This window comes from Aulostomus chinensis, chromosome 6, assembly GCF_037954235.1.
Source record: "Aulostomus chinensis isolate RoL2024-O1b breed Wild chromosome 6, RoL_Achi_v1.0, whole genome shotgun sequence".
Taxonomy (NCBI): Eukaryota; Metazoa; Chordata; class Actinopteri; order Syngnathiformes; family Aulostomidae; genus Aulostomus; species Aulostomus chinensis.
In genome coordinates, this window is record NC_141325.1 from 1,930,951 (window position 1) to 1,952,500 (window position 21,550).

At 47.0% G+C, this 21,550-nt stretch overlaps 2 protein-coding genes and 1 non-coding gene across 3 annotated transcripts in view; 1 reads left to right on the top strand and 2 right to left on the bottom strand.

The window, feature by feature from the left end:
- Positions 1-2,018: 2,018 nt before the first annotated feature.
- LOC147259679 (U4 spliceosomal RNA) lies at positions 2,019-2,159 on the bottom strand. The gene has a single exon (XR_015116706.1). It is a non-coding gene; the product is annotated as a U4 spliceosomal RNA (small nuclear RNA).
- A 4,806-nt stretch (positions 2,160-6,965) lies between these two features.
- Positions 6,966-9,270, top strand: cxcl13 (chemokine (C-X-C motif) ligand 13). The gene is made up of 4 exons (XM_086205249.1): positions 6,966-7,045; positions 7,802-7,919; positions 8,090-8,170; positions 8,823-9,270. Exons 1-4 carry the CDS (start codon positions 6,982-6,984, stop codon positions 8,881-8,883), a joined length of 324 nt encoding a protein of 107 aa, XP_086061375.1. The 5' UTR covers positions 6,966-6,981; the 3' UTR covers positions 8,884-9,270.
- A 706-nt stretch (positions 9,271-9,976) lies between these two features.
- The window catches only part of cnot6l (CCR4-NOT transcription complex, subunit 6-like), a 12,648-nt gene continuing 1,074 nt past the window's right edge, over positions 9,977-21,550 (bottom strand). The window contains exons 2-12 of the mRNA XM_086205775.1: positions 19,763-19,884; positions 19,055-19,241; positions 18,493-18,578; positions 18,124-18,213; positions 17,904-17,972; positions 16,984-17,141; positions 16,549-16,703; positions 16,109-16,260; positions 15,796-16,023; positions 15,066-15,268; positions 9,977-14,449 (exon numbers count right to left, since the gene is read on the bottom strand). Coding sequence (XP_086061901.1) covers positions 14,228-14,449; positions 15,066-15,268; positions 15,796-16,023; positions 16,109-16,260; positions 16,549-16,703; positions 16,984-17,141; positions 17,904-17,972; positions 18,124-18,213; positions 18,493-18,578; positions 19,055-19,241; positions 19,763-19,874 — 1,662 coding nt within the window. The 5' untranslated portion in view covers positions 19,875-19,884 and the 3' untranslated portion in view covers positions 9,977-14,227. The remainder of the gene's footprint in view (positions 14,450-15,065; positions 15,269-15,795; positions 16,024-16,108; positions 16,261-16,548; positions 16,704-16,983; positions 17,142-17,903; positions 17,973-18,123; positions 18,214-18,492; positions 18,579-19,054; positions 19,242-19,762; positions 19,885-21,550) is intronic.

Sequence of the window (21,550 nt, forward strand, 5' to 3'; positions counted from 1 at the left end):
CTTTAATAAAAAGAAATTCAAAGAAGAAAAAGTTTCACACTGGCGACGTCAAATGGCGGCGGCTCACAACCGTTCATTCCTCAGCCTGGCGTTGCCCGATGGATGAAGCTCACCCCCCCAGGACCCACGTCACTCCAGATGTCCCAGCATGCCGATGGTCATCGCCACATCGATCACTTTCAGCTCCCTTTAAGTTTTGTTTTAATGAAAATCTCCTCCAAAACCACAGTTGGCACAAGTTTCTCTTTCCTTTAAGCTGAAACAAGAGTGAAGCCAACAAAACGACAATAAACAGAAGGACGTTTAGAGAAATGATAATAATAATGATAATAATAGTGATAATCATGATAATAATAATAGTGATAATCATGATAATGATAATAGTGACAATCATGATAGTGATAATAATAGTGATAATCATGATAATGATAATAGTGATAATCATGATAATGATAATAGTGACAATCATGATAGTGATAATAATAGTGACAATCATGATAATAATAATAGTGATAATCATGATAATAATAATAGTGACAATCATGATCATAATAATCAGTAACTAAGAAAAGATGAACAGCAGAGTTTAACCCCAAGAAACCTCAGCGTCACATCACGAGTGCGGAATGAGCAGAGACGGAGAACATTAGAGGATCAAAGAAATACTTTTACTGACATTGATATCACTTCCTACTATAAGTACTCTTTTTGTGTTTACTGTGACAGAAATACTGCAGTTTCTACACTTTTTTTTTAATTGAAGAGAAATCCAGAGCAGAAGTGCACTGAAGGGGAGAAATCTTTGTTTCTCAACTTCTACCTCAAAAATAAAAAAACACTTTGATTTCATCTCAAGCGATCATTTTTGTTGACTCAGGAAAACAAAATCCACACATAAAAACATCGGGGATTTCTTTCGTTTGTTTTGCTGCTGTTCTGTTGTTTCTGAACAAAACACTTTTATTGTGGGCGGCGTGGCTCAGGGGTAGAGTGGCTGTCTAGCAACCGAAGGGTTACTGGTTTGATCCTCGACCCCGGTGACCGTGTCCAAGTGTCCTTGAGCAAGACACTGAACCCATAATTGCTCCTGATGGCGCCTTGCCTGGCAGCTCCACCATCAGTGTGTGAATGAGACGACACTGTAAGGAGCTTTGAGTGCCGCTGAGGTAGAAAAGCGAGTCCATTTCCCATATTGCGATCAAGTATTTTGTGCTCGCCTACGAACTTTACTGGAATGTAGTTCTAGGCCTCCACAGAGCCAATCAATCAATCAATCAATAGTATTGATACCGCGGTGAGAGCCGGCGTCTGACCTCACCAGCCAGATGACATCCATGCTTCTGTTGCAGTTTCTTTTCTTGACGTCCAGCAAATTCATGGAGTTTCCTCAGAGTTCACGTGAGTGCAGCTTCGGTCCAGAGCACCCCTCACCCCCCCTGCCCCCCCCCGCCCCCCCGCCCCCCCAGGCCCTCAGTGTAATCAGAGGCAACCTGATTAGACAGAAAGATACTTTATTGATCCCAGAGGGAGGTTCACCACCACTACAACACAATCATTATTATTAACTATTGTGAATTAATTCTTAGAAACTATTATCCCGATTATAACTTTTATCAAACTATCATTCAGGGAATAGCTTTATTTCCAAACTGTCACGTTGCTTCACATTGTGGTTGGTTATCAATAAATAGGTTTGTTTGCCCTGAACCTTTGTCACGTGTTTTATCATCCTCGAATAACCAGCGGCAAAAAAAACCACAACATTATTCAACGCTCACGTGGTTTCCAGTACGAAGTATCGGTGATACTCGCCTTGTATTTACTTGCTATCCCGTCGATATCAAATCTTGTAGTACCTGACGCCACTACTTTAATATTTCATGTACTACGCCTGTGACAACCTCAGTCTTAGAAATGATTGATCACCACAGCAACGTTATATTGCGGGACACACCTGTGCTGTTGCCATATACACAAAATTCTTTACATTGGAGCTTTAATATTAACCCTTCCATCAGTCTCCGTAAAGACCGTCAAAAATTGCCATGGCCGACTATATTGCAAGTCGTCCAGGCGGGGTATTGGGTAAAGTTTTCAACTAGCAATAATCGCGCCTCGGATAAACCTCATAGGCTACGATACTGCCACTGCGCAAAGCTAACTGACCTAGCCATCATGGCGGATATCAAGTCCGCTACATGCGTGGCTCAGTTACGGTGTTGACGCATGAACGCCGACACCAGTCACGTGCTAATCCAGGTATCAAAAGTAAACGGAATACTGCCCGCCCGGGACACTCGGTGTTTGTAGTTCGTTTGTACGTGTTAAAAAAGTTTATGTACAAGTGCCGCGATGCATCATGGGGCGTCAATGGTTCCCGCTCCCAGATCTCTTTCCGTGTCGGATACAAACCCTAAAAGAAAATATGTAAATACGTACCGTGTGTTTCAGCACACACGCGAGACTCGTGACGGAAAGACGCGAATATTCTCGACAATAATCACATCACGTCAACGACAAGGCGAGCTCTGCCGCAATCACGCCTACAGAGGTCGCTGTCGTCACCAATAAAACAGAGCAATGTACATACGGAGTTACAGTTTCTGTACTCCAGAGTTGAAATGAATTCCGAAATTACAGTTCAACCATGACGTGTGCATATTAATTGAAGTTAAATTAAACATGTTTTTCAGATAGCCTTCATAAATGTAGGGGGCAGATAAAGATGAACGCCATCACGCCTTAATCACCACAAAACACAAAAACTGAAATAAAAATGCTTGATTAGCATGTCACTTGCAAACAAGCTGACGTTAGACAACACAGCCGCCATCTTGGAGCGAGGTGGCCGCACCTCACGATTACCTGAGAGGCCGTGGAGGTGAAGGTGGACTCACAAGTCAGGTCGTCGCGAATCACCGAATCCCTCTCCTTAGACAGCAAACAATAGTTTTATGGTCAAAGTGATCTCACCTTCCGTTTGCTACACACTGAAATAAACAAACATTGCTTTAGAAAAGGGAAAGGTAGTGACTGAGGCCTGCACGTTTCTACCATAGAAGAAGAAGGCGGGGACGCGGCGGACTGATACGTTCATCTTTAGTTGGCTCAGTTGAGATCAGTTTAAATCAATCAGTACAGGAACCTTCAATTCAACGTTTGGAACAACGAAGCAGTGTAAAACACTTTCTCACCACTGATTTTTTTGCCCAGTTTTTACATTAATAAATTCACAAAAACACTCAGTGGCAAAAAAACTGAACCCAATATTTGAATTAAAAGAAGAAGCAGGCGGAGGAACGCTGCACCTGGGCGCAGATACTGGGCTGATGGAAAGCAAGTGGACCCAGACTTGGTGTCAGACCTGGTGTTCTTCATGCAGTTTCGCGTCTCCAGTGTGCGATGGTTAATTTCATGATGAAATGTGGTGAATTTCCAGACTCTTTTTCATTTCATGCAACAAATGCAGCTTAACTTCTCTTTCTGAAGTGGTCAGACTGGATCGGCGTGGTTTCCTCGGGCGGCCCACAGCCTCGCTTGGATTGATGAAGAAACCTAAACATGCTTATAATAGAATCTGAGTGGGTTAATCCAAGTCTGCCAAAAGGGGACTTCTGCTCTTGCTTATCTATTTCCTTTCTTTTCTGTTGTAATGGGACATCTTCTGATGCAAAGCCGGGGCTCATCGTCAGTGACGTCACCTGAGGTCATTGGGTGTTTGTGGTCCTCCGAACGTCAGACGCCCTCGCTGGGCGACCCCGCTGAGGGTGATCAGGCCTCTGCCCTTCTTAATCAGAGCCGCCCGAGGCCCTCCCTGCTGCCTCGGCGCTGCTGCAGACAGCCTTCCTCCTCCTCTCACCCGTGATGGCGAGGGCGGCGTAGGCTCTGCAGATGGACCAGGACCGTGGCGGGCCTGAGGGTGGTCTTGGCGACATGCTGCGGGAACTTGAGTTCTGCAGCGTTCTTTTCTTTTGCATTTACAAGAACAACGTTCTCCTCCGGGTCAATGTTCTGAGAATTCGCCTCTTAGGTTCTAATTCATAGAAAACGAAGGATTCGTGGAACTACAATGCTGATGACTTCAAGCCACTCCCTCTTGGTGCCAAATTCATTCTTTTGCTTTGATCCATAACATTTCTTCTTGGTCAGTCATTTACTCGCAAATGTCAACAGGACCACAAACGGAACATTCATTTTTTTGTAAATTGTCCGATATGAACGTCAATATCTGATTTATTTGAGTTTTTGTTTCTGATTTCATGAATATTCTCTCTCTTTTCGTTTTCATCATCCTGTCTTCTTCCTCCTGGGATGCTGCAGGAGCGTTCTGATTGTTCTCAGGACGCCACTGTCGCTCACGGCTCATTCACTGAATGGAGTCTGGATCAAAAGGGATTTTTCCTTTTTTATCACTGTCAGAACTGCAAGTAAAACTCGGACACAAAAAGCCAGCCTAGCAGCTCAGTTTTAAGAATGCGAGCTGGAAGCCAAAACCTGCGTGTGGAACGTGTCGGCGTCTCAGACGAACCGGCAGTCGGAGCATTGCAGCTGCTTTTGAATCCAGAAGCCACACATGGAAGGTCTCATCCTCTCGTGGTGCAAAGACGTTGGTATTTTCTTATTTCGTACTTCCTGCTCTGACAGTGACGTGGTTTTTTAAATTCTACTTTTCTTTTAGTGTGAGATAATTTGATGACATAAAACACGGACCAAGTTTTTGCTGGGAGTCATTATTATTATCATTATTATCATTGTTATTATTATTATTATTATTATTTTTGCCCACCCCTTCAGAGGACTACTTTATTTTTAGTAAATCTTTTTCGATCAATGCGATACTTTCAGATTCACAGTTCTCCTTCATTGTTGTTCTACTGTAACCATTTTAGTGGGATCCTGGATCCAGACAGCACCATAAAGACGCCTCAAAGTGACAGACAGGCTGACAGGGAGTGAGACAGAGAGACAGACAGGCTGACAGGGAGTGAGACAGACAGACAGACAGGCTGACAGGGAGTGAGATGTGGGAGCCAAGGGGAGAATAAATAAAGAAAAAAGAAGACAACAGGAACGGGGAGCAGGGTGAAGGTCAGGGGTCACGGGGAGGAGGGAGGTGTCCAGTTGTAGCTTGGAGTTCTGTTGCGTTTGTTTTTTCGTTTCGAAATGATAAAAATGGGGAGCGGGTGTTTAGAAGGGCTGACGTTTGCCACTGGGCTCCGTGTTCCACGTTTTTCTGCTGTAACGTGTCCTGTGATGAAATGTGTCCAGTGATCGTTGTGGCGAGACTTCTAGAGAGATGAGCGAGGGATCCCCGAATTTTAGGGTGGACTGTGGAGACGTCACTGGGGTGTTGGGGACGGTGGCGCTCTGTAGTTCAGGACAGCAGAAGTGGCTCAGTGACGCTGACCCAGAGAGAGCGGACCGGTTGACGGAGCCGCGTGGCGTGCAGAGAGTCGGCGGCGGTGCTTCCCAAAGCTCATTGTGCACATTGAAGTGATGAATTTTCAGTTGGAATGCGATGTTGGTGGGACCGGTTTTATCCTTCATTTTGAGTTGAAGCTGCCGACACCGAAGGTTCTCTCCCTACCCCGTATCTCTGAACCACCAGGACCGGTTGCTCTCAAATGGGCGGCGAAGGTGTGTGACTCCATTTTTGCGCCCAAGCGGAGAAGCCAAGCGGTTTGTTGTGTCGCGTGAACGCTGGGCTGTGCCAGCGTGGGGTGTCCTTGTTTAGTTCAGCCGATGACTCGGTGACTTGGTTTGTTTTCAGAGGTGAAGTGATGGTCGTGCGCTGGCGGAAGTTGGACTTTTTTGCTCGATTGTGAGAAGAAGGGGAGGTCTGCAGTTGTGATGTTTGTGCATTGGTTTTGTTCCAGCAGAAGCCGCCGTTAGTCGTGTTCGCAGAATAAAACGACCCCACCGTCACGGTCCTGGACGCAAAGTTCTGTTCTGAGTCAGGAAACGTCTGTAGGTGCAGAAGAAGCGACGGAGCTCTTAAAACTGTCAGAAAACGATCGAGTTAAATTTGGTTCAGACAAAAACAAATGCTAATTTCTCCACTTCTGGGTTGAAAGCAGCCTGAGCCAGGAACAGGAAGTCCTGGGGAGTCTCGGGGGAGTACAAAGGAGAAGGCTCAGCTGAACTTCCGTACTGATCTGGAGGTCCCTGCCTGAAATATACATCCTGTTCTGGTAAAGGATTTGATGTCTGGCATCTAACCAAATTAGAGCATGGTTCTCAATTATGAAAATAAGCAGTATATTCCAAGATTGAATGAAGGAAACTTTGTCATATGCAGTAAAAGCTGCTTTGAATTTTTACTTGCACTTCCTAAATATACACAAACATACGCTATTTAAATGAGATTTATTTGCACAGTCTTCTTTTTCCACCAGAAACCACTTCATCAGGCCTGAAACATGAAAAGTGGTTTGAAAGGGAAAGGTTTCCTAACATCATTTGTTCTGATCTAGCGATCAGCCATGTAACCACATTTCCTGTAAGAAACACAAGCCTGTTTCCTTTGAGCTCCTCTTGCACGTGAAAGTCAATCAATCCTGATGTTCTGGCGTAGAACACCTGATCGACCTTCCTCTCGAAAATCCTGGTTTGGGTTCAGGCTCTGTTAGAGGAAAACACCAACTTCTTACTGTCCATCACCTCCAGAGACGGACGGGAAGATAGAGACACTTGTCTGGGGAACTGAGACCCAGGCTAGTTAGCTTAGCACAGTGACTGGCAGTAAATGGGAAGTGTTAGCACGTGACATAAATAAATGCAAAATGAAACAGTTGTCTGATGTGCATGTCAGCAACCCCCCCAAATAAAAAAAACTAAAAAAACTAAAGTTGCACATTGCTCGTAAAGTTGCTTGGTCAGAAAAGGGGGAAGTTCCTGTTTCACTTCCTTCTTGGTGCTTCATAAACCTGAACCCCGGCGGCCACCTTCACTCAGCTGCTGCAGCTCGCAACTCCAGCCGCCATGAACGCACACCTGCTGGTCCTCGCCGCCCTCGCCCTGCTGAGCTGCTTCTCCCCTCTGCATGGTAGGAGACTCACACATGCATGTATTCACACACGTATGTATTTATTGTACATGTAGGAATTTATTATACATGTATTTATTAGATAAGTATGTCTTTATTTCACGTGTATGTATTTCCACATGTATGTATTCCACATGCATTTATTAGATAAGTATGTCTTTATTTCACGTGTATGTATTTCCACATGTATGTATTCCACATGTATTTATTAGATAAGTATGTCTTTATTTCACGTGTATGTATTTCCACATGTATGTATTTATTCCACATGTATTTATTAGATAAGTATGTCTTTATTTCACGTGTATGTATTTCCACATGTATGTATTTATTCCACATGTATTTATTAGATAAGTATGTCTTTATTTCACGTGTATGTATTTCCACATGTATGTATTTATTCCACATGTATTTATTAGATAAGTATGTCTTTATTTCACGTGTATGTATTTCCACATGTATGTATTTATTCCACATGTATTTATTAGATAAGTATGTCTTTATGTCACGTGTATGTATTTCCACATGTATGTATTTATTCCACATGCATGCCCCTCTGCAGCTGCAGTTCTTCAGCGGTGATATTCGCTGATCTCCACTCTCTTCGTGATCTTAATGTCATTTCTTCACTTTCATCGTGGATGTACAGAATTGCTTCTATACTTTTTGATATTAGTTCGTAAATTTTATTCAGAAAAAGTCCATGTACCTTTTCTCCTGATAGGATTCCCACACGAATTGAATTTTTTTCCCCAGGTTTTCCCAGGAAGAGGTGTGTGTGCAGGAAAACAATCTCCCAGCCGATCGCCGATGACGTCATCCGCAGGCTGGTGGTCATCCCCGCGTCGGGATACTGTCGCTGGACCCAGATCATGTGAGTGCTGGTGATGGTTCTGATCCAGCGAAGCTTTACTCTCACTGAACCAGGACTGAATTAAAAACACATCAGAAAACTTTCAAATGGTTCTGTAAAGAAAGAAGAACCCACGGTGAGATGGAGCTGTGGAACTTCTCCCGGTAAAAACGCCCCTCTTTCCCCTCCAGAGTCACCACGGCCACCGGCGGGAGAGTTTGCGTTGATCCAGATGTGAAGTGGATCAAGAACCTGCTGGAGAACTTGAGAAAGTAAGATTTTCATTTGATTTAAAAAAGTTCTTTATCCCAGAAAATCCTGTTTACGATGTAGAGCCCAAAATGAACGAGAACATTGAGTTTTACCGGGACACGAACCCAGCAGACACGCCAGCGGGTTCCTCTGAGAGCGGGGACGCGCCCGGCGTCGGTCCGCGTCTGAGCGTCACCACAACAGCTGCCGCAGTGTTGCTCTGGAGAACTCGCGAAATGTCGCCGTCACTGATGCTCCAAGTTGCAGAGCAAGACTTTGCCTTGAGGTTGTGACTCCCGCGGCGGATCTGGATGCGCTGCTGGGCGGAGGTCGAACGAACGCCTCCCCCGGCGCGAATCACGAAGAACGGACGACATGGACACAGTCGTGTACTCTTAGTCTTCCCATACGAAGGCGTAGAGTGCAAGAATGCTTCATCAACTCAGTGACGGGGGCTCCCCATCCTGACGGGCGTCCCTGATGTGTGTTGGGTCAGTGCGGGCTGTGGGAGGGGAAGGGCTCCCTCTTGTGGTCGCCATCTCCTCTAATGGTGATTTTAAAAATAATAAAGCTCGAAACTGAACACCAAGCAGCTCCCGAGTCCTCGCCGCCTCACCGCAGCTGACCTGAGCCACGCAGTCTCCAATAATCCGTCTCTGTCTGACCCCCCAGGAGAGATGCGACGAGCCCGCCAGCCATGGCCACCTACCACGACTCACACCGGCTCGTGTAGAGGACCCGTTCCACGTCACGCAGGGAGGGGGAGAAGCTCCCAGCTCTTCAGTCTGGCTGCGATGTTTCTTGATAACCACACCATGTGACGTTTGTCCCTGTAGAAGGCATCGTTTGATGAATGTCGAGACGTAACGGCTGTAACAGTAACCAGAACATTCCGATGTAAAAGTGAGCTGATCCGCGTGTTGTGGTGGGTGAGGCCTCGCGGCTGCAGGCTCATCAGGAGATGTTCACCAGGTGGGCAGGACTCATTAAAGCACCTCTGAAAACCTTCAAGACGGAGGCGTCTGGTCGATGGGGGGTTTCCGAACGGAGTATTCCTCCTGCAGGTGCTGCAGTTTTAGGGCCAAAACAAGAACAAAATCCCAGTGATAATAAATCAGCTGACGTTCTTCATATTTTAACCAAAAGTACTGAAATGTAAATGGACTTCAAGCATCAAAAATACTCGAGTACAAACGTTGGCGTGTCATTAATATTCATGATTTCACAGCTGCACACACGTGAGCATTTTAATGAACTTGATGCCTAATAACACCCCAAAGGTTACACACACACACACACACACACACACACACACGTGTGCATAGATACATACACACGTGTATAAATATATATAACTAGATACATACACACACACATGTATCTGTATATAAACTATGCACACCAACCCATCAATCAATCAAGTTTATGACTTTCGAGGCGCATCCATGGCAACCAGTATCAAACACAAACCATTTGTCAGAGATATCAGGGACTCTGATGACCTCCTGTAGCGGTCAGCTGGTCGTAACATCTAGAGCACAACAAACACACACACTCACACTCACAAAGGCCAGACGTGGAACAGAAGGACTTCTGCGGGAGGAGGGGCTCTGAGGAGCTGAACCAGAGGCTGCAGGTTCAAGTCCACCGAGCGGACGCCAACATCCGCTGCTGCTCAGCCTGAGCCTCTGTCTTTGGTGTCATAGTTATGGTCAGTAATGGGTGGTGGCCGTTTAAAGGTACTTTTATTTTGCAGTAAAATTCCTAAATCGTAGAACTCGGCTCACCTTACCTGGTTCCTCCCTCCTGGGTTCGTCTCTGTTGGAGAAGTGCAGGAGGTTCGTAGTCAAAGTATCAAAGAGAGTAGAACAGAACGGAGGACGAGTGGGACTGTGGAAAGGCCTGAGACGTGAGTGAGACGCTGGAGAAATGAAAGCCAATGAGACAAAGTGCTTTTAAACCTAGAACATTTATCTTTTTGTCTCAAAATACTGGAAATACTGAATTGTACAAAGTACCAGTTGAAAGACTGCATGTTAGCTGGAGACAGAAAAATGCCCGTAGTTGAAAAACAAACTTGGACAGAGAGATCTTGTCTCTACAGGAGCATCAGACAGGTGGAGGTGGCATTCATATAGTGCACCGGGCAAACACACCAAGAATAGCTTTAATTAGTGAGGAAGAAAACACCCCTTTTACTGGAGAATGGTACATTCCCCTTAGAGACGTGAGGGACGCTGTCATCCACTGACTTATGTACAGCTGTTGTAGGAAATCAGAAACCCTGTGAGGTGAATTCAGGAGTGAAGTATCGGCCTTGACCTGCTCGCACAGATCGACTCCACCAAAACTGGAGCTTCATCTCTTTAAAAACAATCATGTGACGAAAGAATCCGAGCTGATTGGACACCTGTGTGTGCACCAGTAGGGCTGGCATTGAACCTCGGTACTTGTTTTGGCACCGACCACGCTGCGTCCCAGTGTCAAAACGACAGAGAAGCTGGTACTGAACGTCTGGTCACATGGTCCCCGTTTAATTATTTGGCTTGAATTTAAATGTCGTTGTTTCTTCAATCGAGGGCAACTGGACTTGGTTGGAGTCAAGAAAACATTTCCAACTTCTACTTCCTGTCTCCTGGGCCGCCTTCAACCTGCCTCCAGAGCAGCCAGAACCAGAACCAGAGCAGCCAGAACCACCGATCCGGTCCCTCTAAGATAGAAAAGCTTCATTTGTGATTCACAAACGTAGTTAAGCACATTGCTTGTACAGAACTGGAGCGATTCTTTCCTGTGAGGATGCTGATGACATCACATGCGTCATCCTCTGCTGATGCACCCTCGTCGGCGGCGGTTCCGTGTGTCGGGCCTCTGGGCTCAGGAGGAATTACACGCCTGAGAGCGCGTTTCCAGCTCTGCTCTTCCTACACGCCCCTTGTAGTGTGCAGCCTGCTTCAATTCGCCTGCTGTGAAACTGAAGCAGGCGCCTCATGTTCCCTTCGTGTGCTAAAAGGAGGAATTTTTTTTTTCGAAGATGCCTTCAATCGAAAGTCAGCAGCGGAGTCACATGACACCAGAGGAGGCGGGAGGACGTGTCGTTTTCTCTGCCGCTGATCCGAGCCTCCAAACCCTCGACACTCACGAATCACGAAGGAAAGTGCAAAAACTTTGTTCGTATCCAAGCGTTGCAAACGGAGCGTCGGCATGGACCTGCCGGTACTCCAGGCTTTGTCGTATCTGTGTGCTTTGCGTATTTCTATCAGAGGAGGTCCAGTTCTAGAGGAGAAGGTGTTTCTGAGGACAGGACCGGTGCTGTCGGGCCGCCAGCCCCTCGCTAGTCGAGAACAGGGCAACAGTAGGCGAGGCGAAACAGGAAGGCTTTTCCTTTGCTTCATCACAAATGAATGCTCTCAGAGGTTTCCTCCACCCGGGAGCCGCTGAGCTCGTCTGGATTTATGTTGAGAACGTCTTTTTAGGTGAACCGGACCTCCAGAACCCTTAGAGCTTAGGAGCTTAACAACCACTTACATTAGACACTCAGCTGTCACACAAGTGGTCCAAGGACTGAGAGAACAACGCCACCGAGGCCGAGCAGCTGGAGCCTGAGAGGAAAACGTCTTCAAGGAGCTACAACCAAGTCCAGCTGACCTGGATTCAAGCCTCCCGGGGCAACCGGGCCCTGAATCACATATTTAAGGCTGCGTTTCAATAAGGGCAGATTCTTGTATGCCTTCTGTTTATTTAAATGTACTTCCTTTTCTAGAAGTCAGGGCGAGAAGGCAGTAGTACGGAGGGCTTTCACACCCAGCCAGGCCGCCACAGCATCCACACCGACACGTTCACACATCCACACAGAAAAACCAAACACTCCACTTCAAAACTCCAAAGCACGTTTATCTGAAAGCTTTTTTCTTTTTTCTTTTTTTTTTGCAAAACTTGGACAAAAATTGGATTTGCCCAGTTATCCGCTTTAGAAACGGAGCAGGAATTGTATAAAAAAAAAGGAAAGGAAAAGGAGACGTGGGACTGTTATCACAACATCAACATACATAACCTGTGCTTTCAGAACTCTAGCTTCCTGTTTGGTTTGGTTTAGAAGATACACCACGTGTGAGAGGTACTGCTGAATGCATAGCACAGCCCTGAGTTACAACTTCCATAAAGGGCTATTAGTTCGAATCATCTGACACACAGATACAAAGTTTAGAATCCACAGGAGCGTTAAGAGGCAGCAACATTTGATGGCGAGCCTTCGTGAGTACATTCGGCTCCTGGTCACTAATCACACGCAGGTTCCCTCTCGGGTCCTTGTGCCACTCCGGCGATGGCGGAATGGTCAAGTACAATCTCAACAGATCACAATCAGAAGTGTCCTGACAGTCCACGTCTGGATATTTTCCCTCAAATACATTTAATAAAGATTAAAAAAAAGAAAAAGTTTTCAAACGAGGCTGATTTTAGTGCAGCGTCGATAAAACCGAACCGCCAGTTTTATTCTTTCCTGATGGTCCAGGAGGCCAATTGGAGCTTCAGAGGGAACACGAAGCCCGGAGGCCGCGTCATACTTGTGCGTCGGGGCTGCGTTGGGAGCAGTAGTGCTGCTGTGCTGGTGCTGCGCTGCCATCACGCCACTCGACGGCGGCGGGGCTTCAACGCTGGCGTGTTGAGTTACATACTGACACCAAGCGAGTCATTCTGGGGTTCGAACTGCTGAATTTTAAAAAGAGAAAAATAAGTGGGACCGGAGGGGGACGTGGAGAGGCCGCCCGACCCCTGCAGAACCTGCCACCTCGCTCAGTCGCCGCCCCCTGGTGTTGAACATGAGGGAGTGCATTTATGTACCGACAGGTTTTCTGCAGAAACAAAAGGAGCTGGCAGAGCTGCAGGGAGAGCATCACTCACACCCTGCACCTCCTCCTCCAGTCGCAGCTCTTCCCAGTGCTGCGTCCACATTTCTAGGCCTGTAGCTGACGTGTCTACCTGGAGCTACGCCGTTCCCCGCGACACCGATCTGACACGGATTAATAGGCCTCGAGCGAAAGTCATATTGAGCGATAACTGTTTATTGAGGGGAAGTGGTGACGGTGATGCCTCCGTACCGTCACCACGCCGTGCTGAGGCGGCTTCTGTTTCCTTAATCATACGGAAAAGTGTGACTTGACAGACACGTACATGGGACACCGTCTGTTACTTCCCAACTGGAAATTTAAAGTCCCAGAAAACAAAGCATCATCAATGTACACGAGATGATTATATAATCCAGTTTCCATATGAAACAAACCAATTTAGTGTTACAAAATGACCTGGCATGTCTTGAACTATAAAAATTACGAGCATGTAATGACGTTTCAATTACAGATGTCAAAAATGTTTTTCTTGGCTGATCAGGACTGAAAGTATAAACCTGGGACAACAAACTGACTGATGAATAACAAACCTGTCGCATCGACAACATTCCCCACCTGTGATTCAACTGTTTGTAGCGTCGCTCATTTTATTAAAAATACCTGGGAGTTGGACTGGGAGTGAAAGCGAGTTCCTGTTGGCGCCTGCCAGTCAAGCGTGGGGGCCCAGTGCTACTGTGGCATAGCAACTTAAACACAGCAGATGGAAAAAAAAAAAAAAAAACTCATTTCACAGCCGCGTGAAGTGAGAGACCCGAATGAGCTGAAATCTAAAAAAAGAAAAGTTGATCGGATTATTTTTTTTGTTGTGGGAGCAGAATCGAGCTGCCGCCATCAAACCGGAGGCAGAACACAACAGCAACCCAGATGTGTGTGTGTGTGTGTGTGTGTGTGTGACTGTTGCAATGTCATCCCCAGCCCAACATTTGGTATCAAGCCTTTCAAGGGGAGCGGGAGGATGGGAGGATGAACTACCATACATTTACAGTGTGCAACAACACAAAAAGGAGCAACATCAGGCAAATACTTCACTCCTTTTGAGAAGGTGTGTCTTGGGGTGCGGGTGGGGGTGGGGTAAACTGTACAGGGTCCTTTACAAAGCTGGATAGGGGAGGAGAGTGTTTAAAAAAGGGGGAGGGCAGTTAAGAAGAGTGGGCGGGGCTCTCTCCGGCTGCACTACCTGTGGACCGGCAGGTGCAGCCCGTTGAGGGGGTTGAGCGGGTGGGGCAGGGGAGGGTGCAGCTCCAGCTGGGCCAGCAGGGAGAAGTGGTCCGAGGGGATGTGGGGGTGGGGGCAGCCGGTGATGTTGTTGTCGACGAGCCACTGGCTGTCCAGCGGTCCCAGCAGGCCCAGGACACTCATGTGGGTTTTGGAGAAGAAGATGTAGTCGATCACGCCCTGCAGACAGGAGGAGACGCGTGAGGACGACCGCGGGCTGCACACCGCGGGCTGCACACCGCGCGCTGCACACCGCCAGTGCACACCGCGCGCTGCACACCGCGGGCTGCACACCGCGCGCTGCACACCGCCAGTGCACACCTGCTACTCCCATGGACACCGCTGATCCAAACCTTCCTTCTGAATTATTTTACTCTGATTGACAAAAAAGTGTGTATGAAACGTTAAAATAATCAATAACTCAAGTTGAAAACCAGCCACAGCAAAGACTTCAGTGCTGATCTCATCAAGACGACTTCCAGGTAGAAGAAAGCAGAGACTCTGGCTGCAGTCGTGATTTTAGCGCTGTGAACGTTAAAATGTTGACACCTGCAGTTCATCTGGAGATTGATGAAAGGAGAATCCTGTTTGTTGGGGCCAGTTTTCGTGCATTTTTAACAATTCACAGCACTGACATTTCTATTTTCATGACATTTTTGGCCTCAAGCCTTCTTCAAGATCAATGAATCAAAGCGAGTGCGGCTGACACAACCAGAATGTGCAGATATTTCATTTTTAGGACTCAAAGAAGAACCGCGTGCGTCCCTAGACGGACCCTCACACGGGACATGTCTACCTTGAAGTCGTATGTGTAGTTGGTGTAAGGCATCAGATTGCTGTCGTAGGCGCTCTTCAGCTGGAAGCTGTGGGTGATGCTTCCATCCGAGTTGCCGTTTTTGCCGTTGCAGCTGAAGTTGGTCAGACATTCATTGTAGCGCAGCTCCTTGAAATCCTTGTGGTTCTCAGCCACTCCGCCATTGCTCAGGTACTCCACCACACCTGGATGACACAGAGGAGAACACGCCATCAAAAAGTTGATTTAACGCCAGACTTCAACGGCGCTGGAGCACCCTGAGCCCAGACTCAGGGAGAGTTTGCTTCTGAGCGAAGGTGAGGATCTTGCCAGTGTTCAGTAGAAACCGGCTGCCACAGGAAGTCACACCAGAACTAAAACCAATGCTCAGGAGGACAAGAACACGAGAACAGGCTACAAACAACACCACAGGGAGAAGTTCCACCTCCCAAGCAGGGAGAGCTCAGAAATCAATCAATAATCAGATCTCAGCACAGGCACGCCGAGGGGTGACGCCTTGTTAGTTTTACATGCTGAACTGCATCTTTCCTGTTCAAATCATTTTGGGCTTCCTGAGCTGGTTGTGAAGTTACAAATCCTGCAGGTAGAATCCAGGTGTTGAACTGATAAATGTGAAAATGATGTTCTGGTGTCGAACCGAGCAACAATCCTCCTCCACAGTGGAGGAAGACTTGAATATGTGCCTGCATGTGTGGGAGACCAAGAGCTCTACCGGAGTCAGGCAGTGAGTTGAGGTCAGCACACAGGACGATGGGGATGGAAGACGGGTCAGAGGTGGGCGAGCCGGTCGCCACGGAGCCTGAGGCCCTCTCAGCGATGCTCTTCAGCTCCGACAGGAACATCATGGTTTGGATCAACTTGACATCCGAGTACTCGGGGTCCCAGTGCATGTGGGCGTTGGCCACCAGGATCAGCTGCCTCTCCTGCAGCGGCTTCATGCCTGAAGACAGACGAGGACTTGCATCATGAAGGAAATGAGATTCGCACGACCGACAAACCGTTAGAGTCAAATATTCCACTCTCACCCCCAGAGAACATGTCTTTGTTGACCTCCAGCAGGACCGCCACCCCGATGTTGTCTTTGGTCATCACTCTGTTTAGCATGACCTCTGACCCCTCAGAGTTGGCCATGGCCACCTGGTTGAACTCCACGGTGTGATTCTGGACCAAAGTAAACCTGTCAGAGACAACTTCCTGTCAGTTTACGGAGCAGAACCAGACATGGACACCTGGTCGGGCCTTCATCAGATAACGGCATCATGATTCCAGGCTCTAAGCATTTTGACCGGGAAGGACAGAAACCGGTCTGAATAATCGAGCCGAGTGCCAACAGATCGACTTCAAACACCAAATAAATGACAATAACAAGTCTGGTTCTGTGCATGTTGGAACGACACGGGCCCAGGTTCAGGACCAGGACCAGGACCAGAACCATTGTGGCACCTGCACAAAGTCTAAAACTCACTTCTCGGTCTTGAAGAAGACAGCGCAGCCATCCACGTGCTTCCGCTCCTGTTCAGACACCAGTTTGGCACGAGACTTTGGACAGAAGTAGCCGTCGTAGCCGCGCTCCTTCAGGGTTTCCAGAAACAAAGTGTAGTACTGCTCCGTCTCCACCTCCTGCAGACACAGCACACTTCTGCTGAAGGCCATCAACGCGTGTGACGACAACACAACGAAACACAACAGCGTGGCATGCATTTTTTCCATTTTTCCACAGAAAAGAAGGGGTGCCATAAATGTACACAGGAGTCCATAGCCAGGTGTGGCAGCATCGAGCGCTGAAGCAAATATCTGACTCCTCTGTTCTATTTCCATTTGAATTTTTGAGCAAAATGTTGAATTGTCCCACAAAGGCGAAATCAGCTGTGGTCACAGATGTCACATGTCCCTCCTTTACCTGCAGGCTGATGATGTCAGCGTCACAGTTGGTGATTTCTTCCATGATGCCTTTCTTGCGGTACTCCCAGTTGAGAGCCCAGGAGGGGCAGTAGCCGTAGAGCTGCCGCGTGGCGTACTTATCACACAGCACGTTGTAGCACATGACCGTGAACATGGCTGTGGGGGAGCATGGAGGCGAGACGTGATCAAATTAGCATCCTCAACCAGCCGCCACGTTTGCTGCCCTACGAAATGCATGGCGTCAGGTGTTATTTTGCGCTCATGTTCGATTAACCCTTTCCTTGCCAGCAATCTTTTTTTCCACAGTTGCCATCCACTGCTTGTGTCTTTGAACATTGTCACAAATTTTTCAAGCAATAAACGTACAAATAAAAACCCTGAACATATCAGACAAGAACAGAGCCTCAATTTTCATAAGAAAAGAATTCAGAGAATTCATTGCATCCAAAGAATTTTTAATTATCAACTTTTTTTTCTCTTACTCTCATGTAGTAAGTTGGTTGTAAACAATAAAAATAAATCAACAGTAACCCGCCGGGAAGGGCGGGGCAAACCACCCCTCCAAACAACCAGAGCGCCCGTCCTCCTCCGTCGGCCCGTGCAGCACCACCGCATCCATCTGCTGCTGCATCTTGAGTTCTGGAGCTTCTTGCTTGCCTGTTTTTTAAACCTGCGTGTATGATTTTCTCTTAAGAGGTGCACACTAGCGCCCTCTACTGGGTGCAAGCGATAAAACTGACTGCTGGAAAATCTCGCAAATGCGGTGAAAGCCGCCCAACATGCACATGTGGTTCCCCTGCGCTCCCTTGGCTTCAGCTGGTCCTCTCTTGTACTGCACTAGCTATAAAATACCTTAACGGCTCTGAATGCATTTTTTCAATTTCAGCAAATCAAAATAAAAGGGCAAATAGAAGATACCTGTAGGGATCATTTGGTCTCGCTCTTTCAGAGTGATCCAAGGTCTTTGGGGGAGTTGCTCGGGGTGCACTGCCAGCAGGAGGAAATCAAGGATTAGTGCTCACTTGCCTGTGACCAACACAACAGGGGATGTGCAGCAGCTGTGTGTACACATATGTATGAAGTCGCACAAGTCCTGATCAAGGGCTGTGTAGTAAACTGAAGCCAAGACGCCATTCACCTGCTAGATTGTCAAGCATGTAGTTCAAAAGCTTTCTGGTTCCGTCGGGCTCCTGGTACAGGTTGAGGATGTCTTGGGACAAAGGGTTTCCTGCCAAGCAACCACATGAAAGTCTAGAAATACGGTTTTGTGACTGGAACCTCCGTGATGTGCTGATGTCACGGTGACCTTAACCTTTGACCGCCAAAACCGTTTCATTTCATCCCAGGGTCCCAGTGGATGTTTGTGCCAAAACTCACATTTCCGTCTCAATTTACTTTCTAACCCTTTCAGCATTTGACCAGACAATCAGACTCCAAGGATATTTGGTGAATGTTAAAATCTAATTTCGTAACGAATAAATAATACTGAGAAAAAGAAAGTCCTCACCTTTCAGCCCAAGAGTTTGTAACTGGAAAAGCCTCCCAAGTTCATAAGGCAGAACTCTTAAAAGATTGTTGTTTAAAAGCAATTCCCTGTAAGAAAGCAGACAAAACTGTCACTGTTCCTGTGCCAGCTCTTTTTGGCACTTATTATTTCCTTCAAGCGGTTCCAGTGATTCAAACAGTCGTGCATTAAGTTTTTGGTCTTCTCTTTCTGGGAAGCATTTTGTGTTGCATTGATAGAATAAAACATGCTGCACAAATCAAGCTGGACTGACGATGATAAGAGGTGAACATGGCTGCTATACCCAGTTTTTAGGCTGCTCAGGTCGTCCACTGTTGGGCATGAACATGCTAACATGCGGTTTTACATCGAAAGAAATAAAAGGTTGTGTTGGACGAAAACGTAGCAGAGGAGATTGTCTGGCATCCAAAGATTCATGAGGGCAGGACTCTTGACAACGTGTCGTGTGCTACACATACTTAATGGAATGTGATTGACTTGTCAACAGATTATCGGCCGAGCTGAATTTCTCCGCCAACACTTGTTGGCCCAGCTGGCAGCCTACCTGAGAGAGACCATGTTGCCCAGTTCGGCGGGCAGGCTGCGGAGCTTATTGGACGAGAGGTTCAGGTAGACCAGGTTGGGCAGCTTGGCGATGTCCGGTGGGATGCGGGTCAGATTGTTGTCGTTAATGTGCAGCGCCGTCAGGTGGGTTAGCGTCCATAACGAGCTGCTCAGACTCCTGACTCGCCCTGGAAGAAGGCATGACATGTTGCCTCTGAGCAAACCTCACATTTAAAGCAACACATCAAGTTTTGTGGAAAATCTCTTGCTTTCTGAACCATGCTGAGACCCAGGCTAGTTAGCTTAGCCCCATGGCTGGTAGTGGGTGGGAAGTGTTAGCATCAGCTAGCTCAGGTCCAGGCTAGTTAGCTTAGCCCAATGGCTGGTAGTGGGTGGGAAATGTTAGCATCAGCTAGCTCAGGTCCAGGCTAGTTAGCTTAGCCCAATGGCTGGTGGTGGGTGGGAAGTGTTAGCATCAGCTAGCTCAGGTCCAGGCTAGTTAGCTTAGCCCAATGGCTGGTGGTGGGTGGGAAGTGTTAGCATCAGCTAGCTCAGGTCCAGGATGCTGGTGTGTCCAGCAGGAATCCTCCTCCTCCTCACCATCAGTAGCAGCAGTCGCTCTTCTAGTCCTCAACAAACCTTTGGTTCTGTTGACCCAAGTTCCAGTGGACCATAATCTAAACATTCAGATAAAAACGGCGGTACTGACCAGATATCTCGAGCTCGGCCCAGTGAGACTTCTTCCCACTCGCCACCTCCTCGGCCGACATGATGGTGTAACATCTGCGAGGATCTGGAGGATCATATTTTTCCTTTGGCATACCTGTTAATCTGAACAACAAAAAGAGGAAGGACGTGAGTTTCAGGTAAATTCCTGGCTAAAACAGAGGTAGAGCTGGGAAATACACTGATACACACCAAATATTAGCCAACTGCGACACCATACTGTGGATTTCCAAGAAGTCAAGAGGTGTAACTTTGAAGCTCATGAGTGGGATGTTACCAAAGCTGCGGTTCATTAAGTGGAAAATATCTCAAGTTTGTCTGAGATGAACGCAGGGAGACTCAGGCTGGGCAATGCAGCCGCAAGACCAAACCTCTCAATCATCTCTTCAAAGTAACCAGAGACTGAAGACGGGACTGTTCAAACTTCATTGGACAACAAGACAAGCCACCTCAACTGAAATGTCCTCCCAGCAGAAGCACCAGACCAGCTGACTGGAGCAAACATGCAGAGGAGAACTGCCACTTGTCAGAGACCTCAGTTTTTCTCTTTATCAGGCCTGTAAAATACAGAGCTTCTTTGACTGAGAGCCAGCGTCTCCGCGCGCTGACGTCCTCCCATCGCCTGTCGAGCCTGCACACGTCCATCATCGCTTACTTTATCTTACCAGCCTCGAATATTTATTTTGAGTGTGTTTTTACCAGGATTTCTTCATGCTCGCGAGTTTCGACAACAAAAGTCAGAGGTTTGATTTTTGGTTTGAGGAGCAACAAATACCATTTTGTCGATGGAGGAGTTTTCAAAGAACTCCTCTGAATTCTGGCGTATTCCTGACCATAAAAACACAGGATTAGAGGACTGTGGCAGGACCGAGTGTTCAGGCTGAGTTACACCAAGCCGCATCACATCAGTGGACTCGATAACACCGTCATATGCAGTTTGACTCGTTCTACACTCTCGTAATTCATGTTCGTTACACGAGAATCAGCTTCTTTTTTTTTTTGTGCAGGAAAAGCAAGGTGAACGTGAACTCTTGAGGCGCTGAATTAACCTGAACGATGTGGAAAGCAGAAAACTGTAAAAGGTGAACGGGCGAACCCGCGTCATGGCAGAGGCGAAGTTTTAAAGATCCGAAAGCTTCGGGTCGTGGCAGAGAAACCGTGCGTCATTTTCATTTTCAATCTGAATAAAGTGACGAAAGGCAGTTAAAAAGGAGGCAAGAGGGGGTAGAAGGAGAACGTGAGGGGGAGCTTCATCATTTTAAAGATGTCCGTGAAGAAGATCATCCGATCAAGAGGTGATCAGAACTTTTCATTCCTGAATATTTCGATTGGCATCAGCCGGGCCCCAGTTTGAGCGACAGCAGAGAGAGAAGACAAGGAGGAAGGAACAAAAAAAACTGTGAGAATATTAGAGAATATTTCTCCATTGTAAAAGAAATGTTAACATTTCCACAGGAGATCTGAAAATGAGTAAACAAGTCGTCTGCCAAGAAAACGGTCCTGACCAGACATTCTAGGAAACGCTGGAAAAACACACGGCAAACCCACGTCCCAAAGTATGGGAGAGGATTTCACCACAGTTAATGACAAGTTCTGTATTATCATACAACACAACTGTGTTAAAGTACATGCATGTGAACTAAAAGAGTTTTTTTCCTCAGTCAACCTGAAGTAAAACCTGTAAACTTGAATATTGTACATGTGTTTTAGATTGAATCATTTAAGCAGAAGCTTTTCCAGGCTCGGAAATTGTGAAGCAGGTTTTCAAAGT

What these genes read in the sequence shown, in the direction of transcription:
- cxcl13 (XM_086205249.1), top strand. Translation starts at nt 6,982, where the DNA reads ATGAACGCACACCTGCTGGTCCTCGCCGCCCTCGCCCTGCTGAGCTGC. An exon ending in CTGCTTCTCCCCTCTGCATG is followed by an intron (nt 7,046 to 7,801) that starts GTAGGAGACTCA and finishes TTTTTTCCCCAG; the next exon opens with GTTTTCCCAGGAAGAGGTGT. An exon ending in CTGCTGGAGAACTTGAGAAA is followed by an intron (nt 8,171 to 8,822) that starts GTAAGATTTTCA and finishes CTGACCCCCCAG; the next exon opens with GAGAGATGCGACGAGCCCGC.